The sequence below is a fragment of the Monodon monoceros genome, unplaced genomic scaffold (assembly GCF_005190385.1).
Source record: "Monodon monoceros isolate NGI ecotype Baffin Bay Population unplaced genomic scaffold, NGI_Narwhal_1 Super_Scaffold_20, whole genome shotgun sequence".
Classification (NCBI taxonomy): Eukaryota; Metazoa; Chordata; class Mammalia; order Artiodactyla; family Monodontidae; genus Monodon; species Monodon monoceros.
In genome coordinates, this window is record NW_021703777.1 from 105,816,238 (window position 1) to 105,831,963 (window position 15,726).

The 15,726-nt window shown below is 41.0% G+C and overlaps 1 protein-coding gene across 7 annotated transcripts in view; it reads right to left on the reverse strand.

Annotated features, from left to right (window-relative positions):
- LEF1 (lymphoid enhancer binding factor 1) overlaps positions 1-15,726 on the reverse strand; it is a 119,217-nt gene that overhangs the window by 39,329 nt on the left and 64,162 nt on the right. For all 7 annotated transcript variants that reach the window (XM_029235839.1, XM_029235838.1, XM_029235837.1 and 4 more), the window contains exon 4: positions 966-1,098. In XM_029235839.1, coding sequence (XP_029091672.1) covers positions 966-1,098 — 133 coding nt within the window. The remainder of the gene's footprint in view (positions 1-965; positions 1,099-15,726) is intronic.

Consider the following 15,726-nt stretch of genomic DNA (forward strand, 5'->3'; position numbering starts at 1 on the left):
AAATATGTGGAATATATTTGGAAATTATATTATGGAATATACATTTAATATATATTTAATATATATATTTAATTTAAATATATATTTAATTAAATATATATATTTAATTAAATATATATATTTAATTTAATATATATTTAAATATATATTATATATATTTACAGAATATATATATAATATATATTTACAGAATATATATATTCTGTAAATATATATTTACAGAATATATATATATATTCTGTAAATATATATATATATATATATATATAGTGGATAGACCTAGAGTCTGTCATACAGAGTGAAGCAAGTCAGAAAGAGAAAGACAAATACCGTATGCTAACACGGTATATATATATATATGGAATTTATGGAAATTTAAGGAAATTTCCTTAAATATATGGAATATATTTGGAATTTAAGGGAAAAAAATGTCATGAAGAACCTAGGGGTAAGACAGGAATAAAGACACAGACCTACTAGAGAATGGACTTGAGGATATGGGGATGGGGAAGGGTGAGCTGTGTCAAAGCGAGAGAGAGGCATGGACATATATACACTACCAAACGTAAGGTAGATGGCTAGTGGGAAGCAGCCGCATAGCACAGGGAGATCAGCTCCGTGCTTTGTGTCCATCTAGAGGGGTGGGATAGGGAGGATGGGAGGGAGGGAGACGCCAAGAGGGAGGAGATGTGGGGATATAGGTACATGCATAGCTGATTCACTTTGTTATACAGCAGAAACTAACACACCATTGTAAAGCAATTATACTCCAATAAAGATGTAAAGCAATTATACTCCAATAAAGATGTAAAAAAAAAAGAAATTGCTATCAAATAAATTCTCCTACAAATGTATTATGACCCACCCAGTGACACGGGCGGAGGCCCTTGTGAGGTCACTCAGACTGATGAGATGAGGCTCCTTGCTCATCCAAAGTGGCCTGGGGAGGGAGGCAGGGCTCTCACCTTGTTTGGAGCTGACATCCGATGGGATGTGTGACGGGTGTGATCCTGGAGAAAAGTGCTCGTCGCTGTAAGTGATGAGGGGGGTGAGAGGATGGACTGCGTGGGATGGCTGCACCACGGGCACTTTATTTGACTGCAAAGTAACCACAAGGACAGCCGTTAATATGGACGCCCAGCTCCTGTCTCCTCTCCCTGCAGAAGTCACACAACAGCAGTCACTGGGCACCAGCACAACCCGAGAATCCTCTCCAGACCTGGACAACTGAATCATCTGCTCTACTCACTTAGATCCTCAGGATTTTCTCATGTTCGGTACTCAAGTACACGAATATCCCACCAAGAAGCAACCAGTTATTTAACCAAGGCCCCTTTGGAGATTTAGGTTGGTCACTATTATTCCATATGACGTAATTTCTAAACATACATATTTACATTCCCCTTTTGGATTATCACCTCAGGTTAGAGTCAGCAAAGAGCTACTGGAGCAAAAGTTGTGAATGTTTTATAAACTCTTTATTCATTATATATGTTTGGCATAAAAAAGGCACTCAATAAATATTGTTCCAAGAATACATAAATGCATAAATATTGTCAACTTGAAGGGCAACTTTTTAAACAACCCAGTATATATAAATCTGCTGTATTGATATCACCTTAGTTTATAAAATTCATAATTCTAGAGTTGTACATCTTTAAGAACCACATTATACCATATAGTTTTATAGTTTTCTCAATCAAGCATGACCATCATTCATTATGCTTTAGAGCTGCTCAGTTCATCTTCAGGTTCTTTAGTTTCTAGCAGTCTTAATTGATAAGACCAAATTCCCCATCTTGAGCTTAACTGCATAATGTGAAATATGGCTTGTCAGAACACTCTAACTTGTTAGCATTTATATTTTAACATATTTCATATGTGTTTAAAAGTAAACTTTATTATTTAACTTGGAGTTCTAAAACTGTAAAACAGTAACCCGTTTTAGAGGTTCAGGTTATTTATCTGGACCTCATCAATTTGAAATCTGGAATTCTTTTGTTTGGCTAAAGTTGACCCCGCCCCCAAGAAAGTGCCTACAAAGCAAATCAGTAATATAAACAAGATTCAGGCAGTTTAACCTAATCAGGGGATTGTTCTAAAAGGAACTCTACCCACCCCCCCCCCCAAGAGAGTAAACTCAACACAATTATATACATGCAAAATACGTTCCTGATTTTAAATTCATCTCCTAGTTAAAGCAGTCTCGGGAAGATCTCTATTTAGAAACACTACCGTAATAAGTAACTTGTGAATTTAAGAGGAATAGACTATAATGAATTGTAACTATTCTCTCATTCACTAGTTCAGACATGCCTTCACCACAGCCAGTTTGAAATAGTGAGACTGTTACTGTACTACAGACTAAAATGCACACGAAATCACTTTCTCCGGAAACAAATATCTGTTTAAACAAATATTTTAAAAATGTAAGTGCCTGAAAACTGCACAGTGTAAACTGCTTAAAATGTAGGGACATATCTGAACGGCTGAGGGCCCATAACACACTTGTGTATGGTGGCCGCACCTACGATGTACGCTGATGATTTCATGGTTTTTTTTTTACAAATTAGGTAAAAACGGTACGTGGCTCCAACAGGAAAAACCATCCTCTCAGGAAAATTAGGAATAATCATACTAGTAACACTTAATTCTCTTTACAGTTAGTAATAGTAATTCTCTACACCCTATCATTACAACCTGCACCCAAAAGAAACTTATGAAAAAAAAAAAAGCAAGGGGGAAAAAAATCACACTTTTTTAGACAATAACATAAATATCCATACTAGACTTTCCCCTATTTTATAATTATCAGCTTCCCTCTAATGGCAGAACTTGCGTAGCTCATATAGCCCTTGGCATTTATTAAATAGAGCACCATTATCAAAGCCACATGCCTTTTCTCCCTACACTTCTGCACAGACATCTATGCATATAAATGTGTAAAAGGTTAAAAAAAATCTTTCAATGCTTTTCAAGGGTTAATGATGCAGTTTGTCAAATACACAGAATGAGCTTCTTAAATACTTAGAATGCTAAATGGATGCTTCTTAAATATTTAGAATGCTAGAGGAAGTGGGAGGTGGGTGGGTGTGAGAATATTATTATTATAAACCCTTTTAAATACAGCAAAAATCGCAACACCCAAATGCTAAAATGAATATATTTCAACTATAGTTTAGAATAACTGCTTTGAGTTTCATTTTTCAGAAGTTTCATAAGAAGCACAATCGCCAAACAATCTACTTAGATATTTTCTTGGGGTAGTTAAAAAAGCATTGCAGAAATCTTCTGGGGAAAAAAAAATATGTATTTATTTTGCATGCCTTTCTCATCTCCAGAGCACCACCTTAAGGGACCTGCATTAGCAGGCAGCATCTTCTTGATGTCTGACCTATCCCTCCAGTCATATAGCTCAGAATCCGGTGCCATGAATTTTTGTTAAATTATGCTATCCTTGCTCTCCTCTTAATTTTACGGCTTTCAAGACAGATTTGCTTTCCTGTGGGAAGGAGATAAGAAGCTGAGGATTTTCATTTAAGCTCTGGCCTTGTCTTATATTTTGCAAGATGGATAGCGGAAGCAGTACTAGTAGGTGTGCTAAAGCCAACAAGGATTATGTCTATTTTTGTGGCCAAATAATAAAAGCAATATGAAATCTCAATAATATGAGCGAGCCCAGTTCTAGGGTTTATATCTTGCCTCCTGCTGATCACCTCTGCTACGTATACAAAAGGGTCCAACCGACACCACGGATGCTCGGCACGTCGCCCTCACAGTCAAGTGTCCTCAGCCCTGAACAGTGGGCTTCCTCTGACATCAGGGGCTGCTGCCCTCTGATGCTACACGCACACACAAGGCGAGAAGCCACGCACTGCGACTTTGTGTTAAGTTTTAAGACAGACAATATAACCATTCTTTTTTATCGCCCACCTTAAGGTTTTTTCTCTTTTTTTTGAACTTTTTATTTTACATTGGAGTACAGTTGATTAACAATGTTGTGTTGGTTTCAGGTGTACAGCCAAGTGATTCAGTTATACATATACATGTACCTATTCTTTTTCAAATTCTCTTCCCACTTAGGTTGTTACATAATATTGAGCAGAGTTCCCTGTGCTCTACAGTAGGTCCTTGTTGGTTATCTCTTTTAAATATAGCAGTGTGTGCATGTCAGTCCCAAACTCCCAACATAACCGTTCTTAACGCTAGTCTTCTCACCTCCAAATGACAATGTGCTGTATATTGGGGAGGGGGGTGTGTGAGGAGAGAAATAACTAATCGACTACTTAGCTTCTATAGACAAACTTACGTAACTACATTATAATGCCTAGTTACAGGTATATATGCGGGCACATGTGTATATTCATTAAGCACCTAAAATGTGCCAAGCACTATTCTAGTGCGGATGGCCAATACAGACAAGGTCCCTGTTCTCACGCAGCTTCCTTCCTAGGGGCCTGGAAAATGGGGATGCGGGTATTGGAGACTAAATAAATAAATAAATGTGTAAAAAACAAAACAAAAACCCCAAGCAAAATCTGAAAAGACGACATCAAGTGCTATGAAGAAGAGGAACCAGGTGACAGAAGAGACAGTGTATATCTAATCATATGCCTTCGTATCACATTAAAGCTGTAAGAAACCGAAAGTTCATTTAGCCCAAGGTCCTTATTTTCTAAGACAGGAAGCTGAAAAACAGAGGTCACCAGGGAATGGGTGATCAAGCCATGACTACTGTCAACACTTACAGTAAGACAGCCTTACTCACTACACAACTCCAGTTAACACAGGGCCACTGTGAAGAAAATGGGAATGGAGACCCCCAGGCACACTTAAGAGAGTGGAACCAAGCAGTAGAGAAACACCATCTTTCTTGCTCCTACCCTGTGCTGGGAACTGTGCACCTAGTACTGTACCTAATGGGACCCCAGTCTCCTGACTCCCCCTCTGGTGCTTTTCCCAGCATACAGCTCCCTGTAAGGGAGGGAGGAAGGGCAAAAATCATTTCGATTCTTTTTCATTCACAGGTACAGTCAGGTAAGTCTTAGCTTCCAGAGGAGAGCCACCCGGTACTCTCAACGTGTGTCCTTTCCTTGATCATCTCAGGAAAACAGCATGCACAATTATCCACCTTTACAAGACACCTGGCAGCCTTAAGTCGTCCCAAATTCTCCACGCCTGCTCAGAGAGAGGTTCAGTAACTTGTCTACACTCATACGGGAGCAAGTGGCTGAGCCCGGCCACAGACCCTCATCTTCTGATTCCAGCTATGCATCTCAGGCGGGTGATCAGTCAGGTGAGCAAAGGAAAAAGATGGAAAGAGCAGGTACTGGAAAAGGGGGAGAAAATATCAAGGGTGGATTCGAGAACACAGCTCTCCTGCCTACACTCAGCACCCATAAGTGGCCATTCAGGAGGAATCCCGCAACCTTTTCCCAAACTGGAAAAACCACCATCAGGCCACCCTACCCGCAAAGCACATAATGATCACAGTAACTAACACTTAGCCAAGCACCTCCTATGTACTCAGCAACTTATAAGTATCTTTGAGGCAGATACTATCATTATCCTCCTTTTCCAGAAGGGGAGGCTGAGGCACAGAGAAGGTAAGTAACTTTCCTGAGGACCCAGAGCTAGTAAGTGGCAAAGCTCAGTTCAAATGCAGGAAGTCTGGCTCTAGAGGCCACGTTCATTACCAGTAGACCATGCGGCCTCCCTGAAGAGCCCAGCTCATAAAATCCTGGACACCGAGTTGACCATCTGGGCCGTAGCTGACAGTACGTGACATCCATGAAATGCCCGTGTGGTCTCTGTACCCCGCACAGGAATCACATCAGACAAAGAGGCACCTTAGTAGAAGTGGTTAGAGCTGGAGACTCAACAGCCACCTTTCTCTCCAGGACTGGAAAACATTCCAAGGAAGCTAGCTTGGCTGCCACCCAGGCTGGTCCCTGCACGTAAGGACTTCTTTGGCATCACGGCCAATAAGACCCACACCTCCTGTGGACACGAAGTGGGTGCCACTTAGGGATCCGGAGAGTCAGCCCCAAAGCAGCATTCCCAGAAACGACCCACTCACCGCTGGCAATAACTCGAGCTGTCGTGAATGTCGTCAGCCTCTGAGGATGTGGTCTGGGAAGGACTAAAACGTGGTTCAGCTCCCTCCTGGCTAAGGCCGTGGGCCTGCTGGTAAGTGGAGTAACTGGGCGGGAAACCCGCCGGCCTGCTGGCTAGTTCCCGCTGTGCACATCTCCCCACCTCCACTAAACCCACAGTGCAGGATCTGGCTGTGCATAAAGGTCCCTGAGTTCCATTTCAATTGGCTGTGCATTTTATCAGTAGTCCTCCTGGTAATAGCCGAATCCAGGGGAATTTTGACACTCCACCACCTTACCGAGATGAGGAATTTCATCTGGCCTAAATCGTTATAGTGGCATTTTACTTTTTATTAAACTCTTAATAAGTCTGGTGTTCGTGAAGTAGAAGCCGCGTAATTTCATATTGTGCCTTCCCGTCCTCTTCTGAGAATCTGAGCTTCTCAAGCCTTCCCACAAAGAGCAGCAGATTTAATTTGCCCAAATAGCATACAGTGACTCTTGCATTCGCTAGAACTCAGAAGTAATACTTGGTACTGGAAATCTTTCCTAAGATCCACCAAAGCTAAACACCTGATTCAGATCTGATGCGGCTGTCAAATCTAAGATGACGACCGGCTGAGATGCAGCAGCTCTTTTCAGATAATGATGAGGTCCCAGACTTTGCAGACTTCCCGAGCAGGAACTGATAAAACTTCTAAGGTTCGCAAAGGACAAGTATTCCACGAGCCCAACTCTGGAGGCAAAGGGATGGTCTCTACTGGACACCTGGAATATTTTCCCACACCTAAGAGAGGAAGGAACATGTTGTAGGGAAAGGAATTAATATGCACCGGACACTCAGTAAGTGCCATCATTATGGCCATGCCTTTATATCTCCGGCTGGCACTCATGCACAGAGGTGGGCGGTATCATCTCTATATTTATAGATGAGAAGGCTGAGTCCTTTTGGACACAGCTAAGTAATTACCAGAGGAGAGAGAACTTGTGCTGGCACAACTGGGCACCCACGTCCCTGACTGTCCTGCCCCACATTGCTCACTACTCAGCTCCTCTCTCCACCGCTGCTCCAAACCACCCTGCCGGCTGAGCATGGCCTGCCCTGGGCTCAACTGTAATGAAGGGTCTGGACAGAACAACGGGCCACTTGCAAAAGACTGATGTCACCAGCAGGACTCCAAACAGACTGATGGAATTGCTGATAAAATGAAAAGGTGTGAAGCGCCCTCCGTGTTCCCACTTCTCTATAAGGTAATGATTTCTATAGGTTTCCTCATTTAAACCTAAAGTCACCCCTAAGTTAGGTGCTACAGTTTACGTTACACAGAGAAGAAAGCCAAGGTTCTGAGAGGGTAAGCAGTTTATACAAGATCACACAGGATGTTAAGCGGCAGAGACAGGATTTGGACCCAAGTTAGAGACTCTGAAGTCCACAGCTTGTATCCCAAGGAACCAAAACCAGACAGTGCCAGCATCCTCTGGTTGCCAAGTGGATGAGATGAGTAATAATACAGTTTAATATTCGAGTATGTGGGAACTGGAGGCAGAGCGTTCAAACATTCAAATAACGGTTAGCTGCTATGCTTAGGTAACTCACTTAATTTTTCAGAATCTCGGTTTTCCCATATGTAAAATGGGTAGGCTAATACCTCACAGGATGAAGGTGAGGATTAATGAACAATGCAAATAAAATATCTATCAAGTCCTGGCATATAATATATGCTCAATAAATATCTGTGGAATGGATAAAGGGAAGAGGAAAGGGAAAAGAGGGCCAATAAATGAATTACTCTGCTCCCCAAAGTTCAAATCACTCATCTCTAAGACACAGTACATTTTAGAATTCAGAACTGTGCTTTCTTTCAGATGAATTACCCGCCAACTCTCCCTTCTGCAACTGGTTTAACAGGAAGACAACTGCATGCTCCTATCTGCTTTCACATTCAAATCTCCAATTTGATATGTTATTTTGGTTGAAATATAGGAAGAAAATCTGACCTCACACAAATACGTTGTTTTTTGAAAAGGGAAGGATTATTTTAATCATTTTTTCAGATAATTGTGGACCTTCTTCTTTGATACTAAACCAAAACTCTACAAGTGGTAGCTGAAACGCTTGCTGCAATGTAGAATCAAAAAGCTTATCAATATATTTTTCCTACTCTTACATTAAAATCGATTGCTCTGTCTTGCACTTTGAATTCACCCATGTATCATTTTGCATTGGGCCATTTGGAAAATAGCCTTCACTGAGTTGACATATTTTGTTACACAATATAAAAATCACATTCATTCATGTCATCACTCATCTCATCAGAAAAGCTTTAAGGATTTGGGAAGTTATCAGGACTACAGTAGTGGTTCACAAGTTTTCTAAAATTCTCATTTTTGCTTGAGAGCTCCAATTTTATCACTGGCAACAAATGCTATCAAGTGTTTTCAGTGAAGAGAGAGACTCACCTTACTCAGTTGTGAGAAAGTATCAGCCAAATACCAGAGTCCAAAGAACCACAGTTTGTCTGTCAGTTATGCAGTCAAGGGGTCAAGATTTAATAAAATTCAAAAATTTTCTACTGCTTCCTCAAGGATATTCTAAGTGACACTGGCATTTTTGCTCCCCTGGGAGGGTGTTGTGGTGCAGAATTCAGTGACTATTAGTACCTCTTGGTGCCAAGGCACCAACAGTTTTACCCACTGTTGCTCTTGGACCAATGATGCAAATGCCTACACACAGTGGAGAAGACAACTAATGTGTTGCCGTTATCACGACAGGAGTTTTGACCTCGTGGACACCCTATCTCAGGGAGCCCTTTGAAAACTGCTGCCTGTAGTCAAGTAATGGTACAGAAATAGTTGTTGATTGTCGATGATCCAAGTCAATAAGGTGAAGAGTATTATTTTTGTTAAGCTGAATTCAGAGAGAAATTGATTAATGGGTTACAAAGGTAGAATGCTTTCATGATGTACTAAGTTATCATTTTTTCCTTCCTATTTGCTAGTATCATAAATCTGTAAATCAAGAGAAATTTGAAAAGCAAACAATCAAAAGTAATATATACCACATCCTTTTAAATAACATTAAAATTTTTTTACACTCCTTCAACTCTTTTAACTCAATATAGAACCCCAGAGACTTGTGTTCATTCATTCAATGTGAATTATTTTCTTCAAAGGAATCCTTGACACATAATAGCTGGGAATAAGGATTTGCACCCTTTGGGGCTAAGAAGCCTTCTTCAACTTCCTCAGGTACACCAGTCATCACTGGCTCTGTGCTTGCAGCCCCAGGACATGACGCCATGCATTTACCACACTGCATTGTTACTACTTGTTTGTGCATCTGTTTCCTAGATAGAGATCAGGTCTTGGTAACTCATCGCCAGTGTCTAGCATAGGTCCCGGTAAAGTGGAGACAATCAGTACCTACTTCTTGTGACTAAAGGTCTGAATGAGGCTTTCAACGCTAAGAAGTCAGCTCTGCTCAAGAAAGAATTCCTACCCTTAAATTAAAAACAGGGATTGGTCCTCGTGTTTTCTATTGCTGCCTGAAAAATTATCGCAAATTTATCAGCGGCCTTAACACATCACAATGTACTGTCCCTCAGTTTCGGTAGGCAGGATCCCGGCGCGGTGTGACCTGTTTCTTAGCTCAGGGTATCACAAGGGTTGGCCGGGCTGAGTTCCTGTCTGCAGACTCTGCCAGCTCTCTCTTGCTGTTAGTCGGATTCATTTCCTGTGGTGATCCCCATTTCCCTGCTACCTGTCACGGGGGGGGGGGGGGCACTCACATTCCTTGCCAAGCAGCCCCTAGGCTGAGCATCAAACGTTTCTTGCTTTGAGTCTCTGATTTCTTCTTCTATGACCTCTGGAGAAACCTGCTTTCCAAGGGTCCCCCGTGTCAGGGGTATGTCAGGCCTACCCCATAACCACTCTTTCCTAAAGCCAACAGTGAGAGTAAGAGAGCAGAAGTGGGGGGCAGCTCTGATCAGCTGCAAGACCTGATGCCATCTGTTAAGGCACAGATCACCCCCTTCACTCTCTCAGTGTTTCTCTGATTGCAAAATGTTATCATCAATTAATCTTCAGCAGATAAAAATGAAGTACCATTACAAACGTTATTTATCTGGTGTTATAGTTCTTCTGGCTACACTATAAAGTCCTGAGGTTTAGTTTTGTGTTTTCCTCCTCTCCTTTTCGCTCTTTTTAATCCAGGGACTACATCGTCAACAGCGTGTTAACTCACGCGCATCAGAGTTGAGGGCAGTCGCGGCTCAGAAGGGAAGGGATAAGAGAGGATTCAAACATCTTCCCCTCCCCTCCTCCCAACGTCAGGGAAGTCAGGGAGAGCTATGTGCAAGGAAAGTTCCAAGGTAACTACAGGGTCATGGCTTAAAGAATGGAAAAGGGCAATCACTAAACAGGGCTGAGGCTCCAAACAGATTTATCTTGAAGAAAACGTTAACAACCAACATATCAGATTTCGGCCAATTATCTGCCTTTTAAGAAAGTTTTCAGAAAGATCACATTATTTTATATTTAAGTGCAACTCTCTTATTACAAGGGTCTATCTAACCTGAAGCTTTTGGCTTAATTACCTGACCCTAAAGAGCCATATAATTGTATTACCATTTATTAATCACTAATAATGCACTAAATGCTGTAAGAAATAAACATGGTAGAAGGGAAATATATCAAAGTTGTAGGTTAAAACCTGGATGCTTGAGTGAGAAAGACAAGAGAAGGGACATTCACGGAATATTTACTCTATTCTAGGAACTACGAATGATACTTACACACTTGTGATCAAATTTATTTCCTCATTTTCAACTAAGGAAACAAACTGAGGCTCAGAAAGGTTAAGTGCTGCCCAATGTCACATAGGTTAGCCTGTCAATGTTTGAACCTGGATTAAATACAGATCTGTTCTATCCCAAACAGATGAACTGTTCACTGTGAGCTGCTGAAAAGAATGGCAACAAGGGAAATAACTCATTCTGGGAGCCTAAAGGGGACCCACACGTTTCAGTCACTGGAGTCTATAACTCAACAGACTGGGGTTAAGCCGAGAAAAGAGCAGAGTCAAAGGGAAAATGACTTATAATTAGGTAAAGCTGCAACATCCTATTATGTGATTGATTTCACAACACCTTCACCACACCCCTAATCCTCTGAGTGCTGCATTTATTTTTCATGCTAAAGGCTGTTCTTTGAAAATTACGAGAAAGAACTGGAATCATTCAAGATAAACAAACCAACCAAAGAACAAAACAAACAGGTTTGAGATTTACTGTGCTACTGGTAAGACATTACGAGATGAGGCCGGACAGTGGCTAATTCAGAAGCTGAATAAAGGGGTGAAGCATAGGTGAAAGGAAGGATCACTAGATTCTAAGCAAGAGGAGACTGCCTGGGCTACGGGCTGTAGGAGCATGGGGTTCTGTGGGGTGCACAGGTAGATGTAAGATTTTACAGCGGAAGGACATGGGGTAGAACAAGATGCCAACGGTTCGCAGCATTTTCTGGATCACAGACATCGTGATCTGAGGAAAAGCGGCGTGTAAGTGTTTTCATATACAAACACAATCACACATTAACGGACCGGGGTGGGAGGTTTCAGTGTGTACGGGGGAGGACAGGGTACGGAGTAGCCCATGGACCCTAGATTAGAAAGTGCTACCCTATTCTAAGAGACAAGTGCTTTAGCAATCACTAAATCATAAAGCTTTATTATTATTAATAAGCTGGAGTTTAATTAGCATGTTGAAAGTAGTATTTGTGGGGGTCATTGGGAAATAATGCAAGGCAAGCAAGTCAGTGAAGGTGGGTGAGAAGTCAGGGCCGGGGCCGCCTTTGTCTACCCCAGAGAGCACTGAGCACAGGCAGCAAGGGACAGTTTCCTCTGTAGCCCAGTGACAAGGCTGTGTAACGACAACAGGCCAACGGGAAAGGGCAGAATGAGGCAACTCCAGGAGCTCTAGAGCCAGAGAGGGAGTGTACTGCTTCGGGGTGAGTGGATCCCCAGAAGTTCTCCTCTGAATCTCATCGGCCATCCATCCTGAATAGGCTCGGTCAGGTTTTCTGGTGCTGGTCTGAGCACAGGCTGGTTAAAAAAGACTCTCTCCACCCACTGCCCAGGGACAGATATTCAAAGGGAAGGTTAAGTCTTCCTACTGCCACCACAGCAGAATCTATCTATCATCCAGTTGCAGAGGGTTGGAAGATTTCCCCCACGGCACTCAGAACGTCCAGTCCGAGAACTGGATGACCCCAGATCTCCTTGGGGGGAGAGGGCAAGGGGGGAACCTGCATGGGGTAGAGGGCAAGGAAGTCCCACAGCTACCCAGGAGAGTGGATGAGTTGTTTTTATGTTCGGGCTGCAAACGGATGGTACAAAATTCCACAGGAGCAAAGGCCAACAGGCTTAAACCTGGTATTTTCATATTGAAAAGGGATCCTTCACACTTAAAGTAACTATGAAAAGCATGTGCCTTATTTTAGTTTAGATAAAATTGATTTCTGTTTTAAGATCAGGTGTGAAGCATTTACAGAACAGTAATAAGAAGGCTTATGTGCTAATTCTGTCCCATCAAGCTGTCTGTGATTTTAATAAGTGCCATACGTGTAAAATATTCTCTGCTTAAAACTGGGTGTTTTGAAAAGTGAAAAGTAACATTTATGTCTGTGAGGGACCCTCATTTTTCTACACTATTTGCTAAAGAGTCTTTCAGAAATCAAAGAAAGAAATGCGAATTATTTGGGGTTCAGCTACTAACAATAACACTCTAATTGAGAGCTACAGCTTACTAGGAAAAGCAAATCATTTTCTGTGAATGTGTAAATGTGATATTTACACTGTAAGATACGCGTTAAAGCTATTCTACAGAGCCATGCTGTCCCATATGGTAGCCACTGGTCACCAGCTTTTGAGGGCTTGAAATGTGGCTAGTCCAAACGTAGACGTGCTGTTAAGTATAAAACGCACACTGGATTTCACACAGTTAATGTGGAAAAAAGAATGTAAAATATCTCAGTAATTCTTTACATCGATTACATGTTGAAATAACATTTTGGTTATACTGTGTTAAACAAAGTCATTACTAAAATTGATTTTACCTGTTTCTCTTTACTTTTCTGATGGGGCTACGAGAAAACTTTAAATTACATGTATGACTTGCAGTTGTGGACTCACATTATATTTCTAACAGACAGCTCTGCTTTACAGTTTGAAAATCTACAGGTAAGAATGCACCTTTCCCTATTATACTCCAATTTGACTTAAAACAAATGAACAAAAAAAGGCATATTTATTAACAAAAGGTCCTTTTATGGAAAAGGAAACTTACGGATAAAGAAACTGAAAATCAGAAAAGTTTAGTGGTAGAGCTGGAAATTAAACATTGGATTCCAATATCCCATACTGAGGGCCAAGTCAGTAAGTTTAAAACCAAATATTTATATGACAAGTAGTATAAAACTACACATTTCATATTATAGCATGAAAGGAATTACTAAATGATATCTATCTTTTACAGGTCAGTGAGCCTTTTGAATAAATGGTGTGTTGCACAGCACAGGTTATATGTAACTTCTTCCACTTGTCAGCACAGACTACTTTTAAAAACACCTAATACACATTTTCAGATTCATTACAAGTTAATGGTTAACTCATTCCCTGATGGGTAACCATCTTTCCATCTCACACCAGAATATATTGTCTGAAAAACAACAAAACCCAACACACTAGAGTTTATCTGGAGTGAAAATGACGCTGCAGACATCACCATTTATAGGATATACTTTTATGAGTCAAGGAAAAAAAAACTTTTGCTTGGGATTTGAAACCAAATTCTTGAAATGAGTTGAAACTGAGGCATAAAACCTGAGTGACAAATGAAGGAGACTACATAAACAGGATTTTATGTAATTTACTACATTTCGATTCATCTTAAAGCCCACAAATAAGTCAAACTAGAACAGCAAACTTTCCTTGAAAATGTTTGTCTCAATGGTATAAAAAGAGGAAGCAAAATGTAAAGGCCCTTTAAAAACTCAGTTCTGTTCATATATTATAACAGAGAAATGCCCTATAGCCAGTGGAAAAGTATAGCAGCAAAAACGACAATAGCTATTCTCTGCCGGTGAAAAAGGATACTTCCACGAATATAAACTCAAAGATAAACTCTATTTTGTAGCATTTATTGTGAATAGGAAATTTCCTTTTTGAATTTTATTTTGCATCCTTTTGGGGAAAACTTGCTGATGAACTCAAGGCAGATACCGAATGCCTGATCTACAAACCTTTCCCAAGAGCAACCTAGGTTACTGTTTACTTACAGCACTGGATTGGAGTTGGCTTCTACTAGCCCTCCAGAGCCGACTGCTAAATTTTTAGGAATTTTGAGAACCTGTTAATATTATGTTGGTAGCTTGAAAATGGCCAGGGTGGGATTATTTATACCATGAAAATTGGCAAATATGAAAAGTCACTGCCACTTCCCCCCAGACTGGTTGTTAAACATCAAACAGCACACCACTGAATCCCTTCCTAAATTACCGGGTGAAACAAACTTTTCTCTCCTTATTTCTCTTTGACAAGCAACAGGAACGTATTCTCGATCTTTGTCTGAAACCGTTCCAGAATAAGACGTTTCAAAGATCGTCATTTGATGCGATGTAGGATGACCTGAGCCATGTCCCCAGGCCCGGCTAACACCGGGAAAACGTGTGGCGGCTGGGCATGAACTACTCTGCCTGGTTCCCTGCCACTGGGCTTCAGCAGCACCGCGTCTGAGTCAGCAGACAGGAGGAGCTCCACCACGTGGCACCGACAAGAGAGGTGTAGAAGATTTGCTGGCAGGCATTTTCTTCCCTCCTCTCCTGGAAATAGTTCGTGCAGCCCCCAAAAAGGATAAAATGCTTAATGGAATTACTTTTGAAAGTTATCCGTAACAAATGAATTTTACACAGAAAAGCAAATAATTGAAACTATGTCATACACGCATTAAAGAAATCGGCTTCCAACAGGAGGGCGATATATCAAAGAGCAATTGTCCAGACAAACTGCACAGAACCGGGTATTGGACTAAATATTAAAAAAGAGGGAGATGAGAGGCTGCTGTCTTTACAGCACTTTTACTCAAGAAATAGGACATAAATGCTCCGCAGAGAATATGAGAATCAACTTAGGGATCTCTGAAAGCAATTACGAATCTTAGGGAGAAGTGTAAAGGAGCAAAAATAACTTAAGGGCTGATTAAGGAATATTCTTAAGACACTATACTCTTTGCTTTAACAAAGCTTTTGCCTGGGTTTCTATACGAAGGCTGGGGGTAGTGGTCGGTTCTTGGGCAGATAATAGCATACTGGATTTGAAGTTGAAACACCTGGATACTATTCCTGGTCCTATCTGTTGTGTGGACTTAGGCAAATGACATACCCTTTTTGTGTTTCAGGCTGCTCATTAAATGAGGCTAATATTTCCCCAGCTAAGTGTGTATAAGGATCAAGTGAGATCATGCACGGAAACACTTTGCAAATGGTAAAACACTATGTAAATACAATAGTTAATTCCACTTTGGAAAAAAAAGAAGTCATTAATCTCATTTCCTACACTGAGAAAGTTATTACCTGA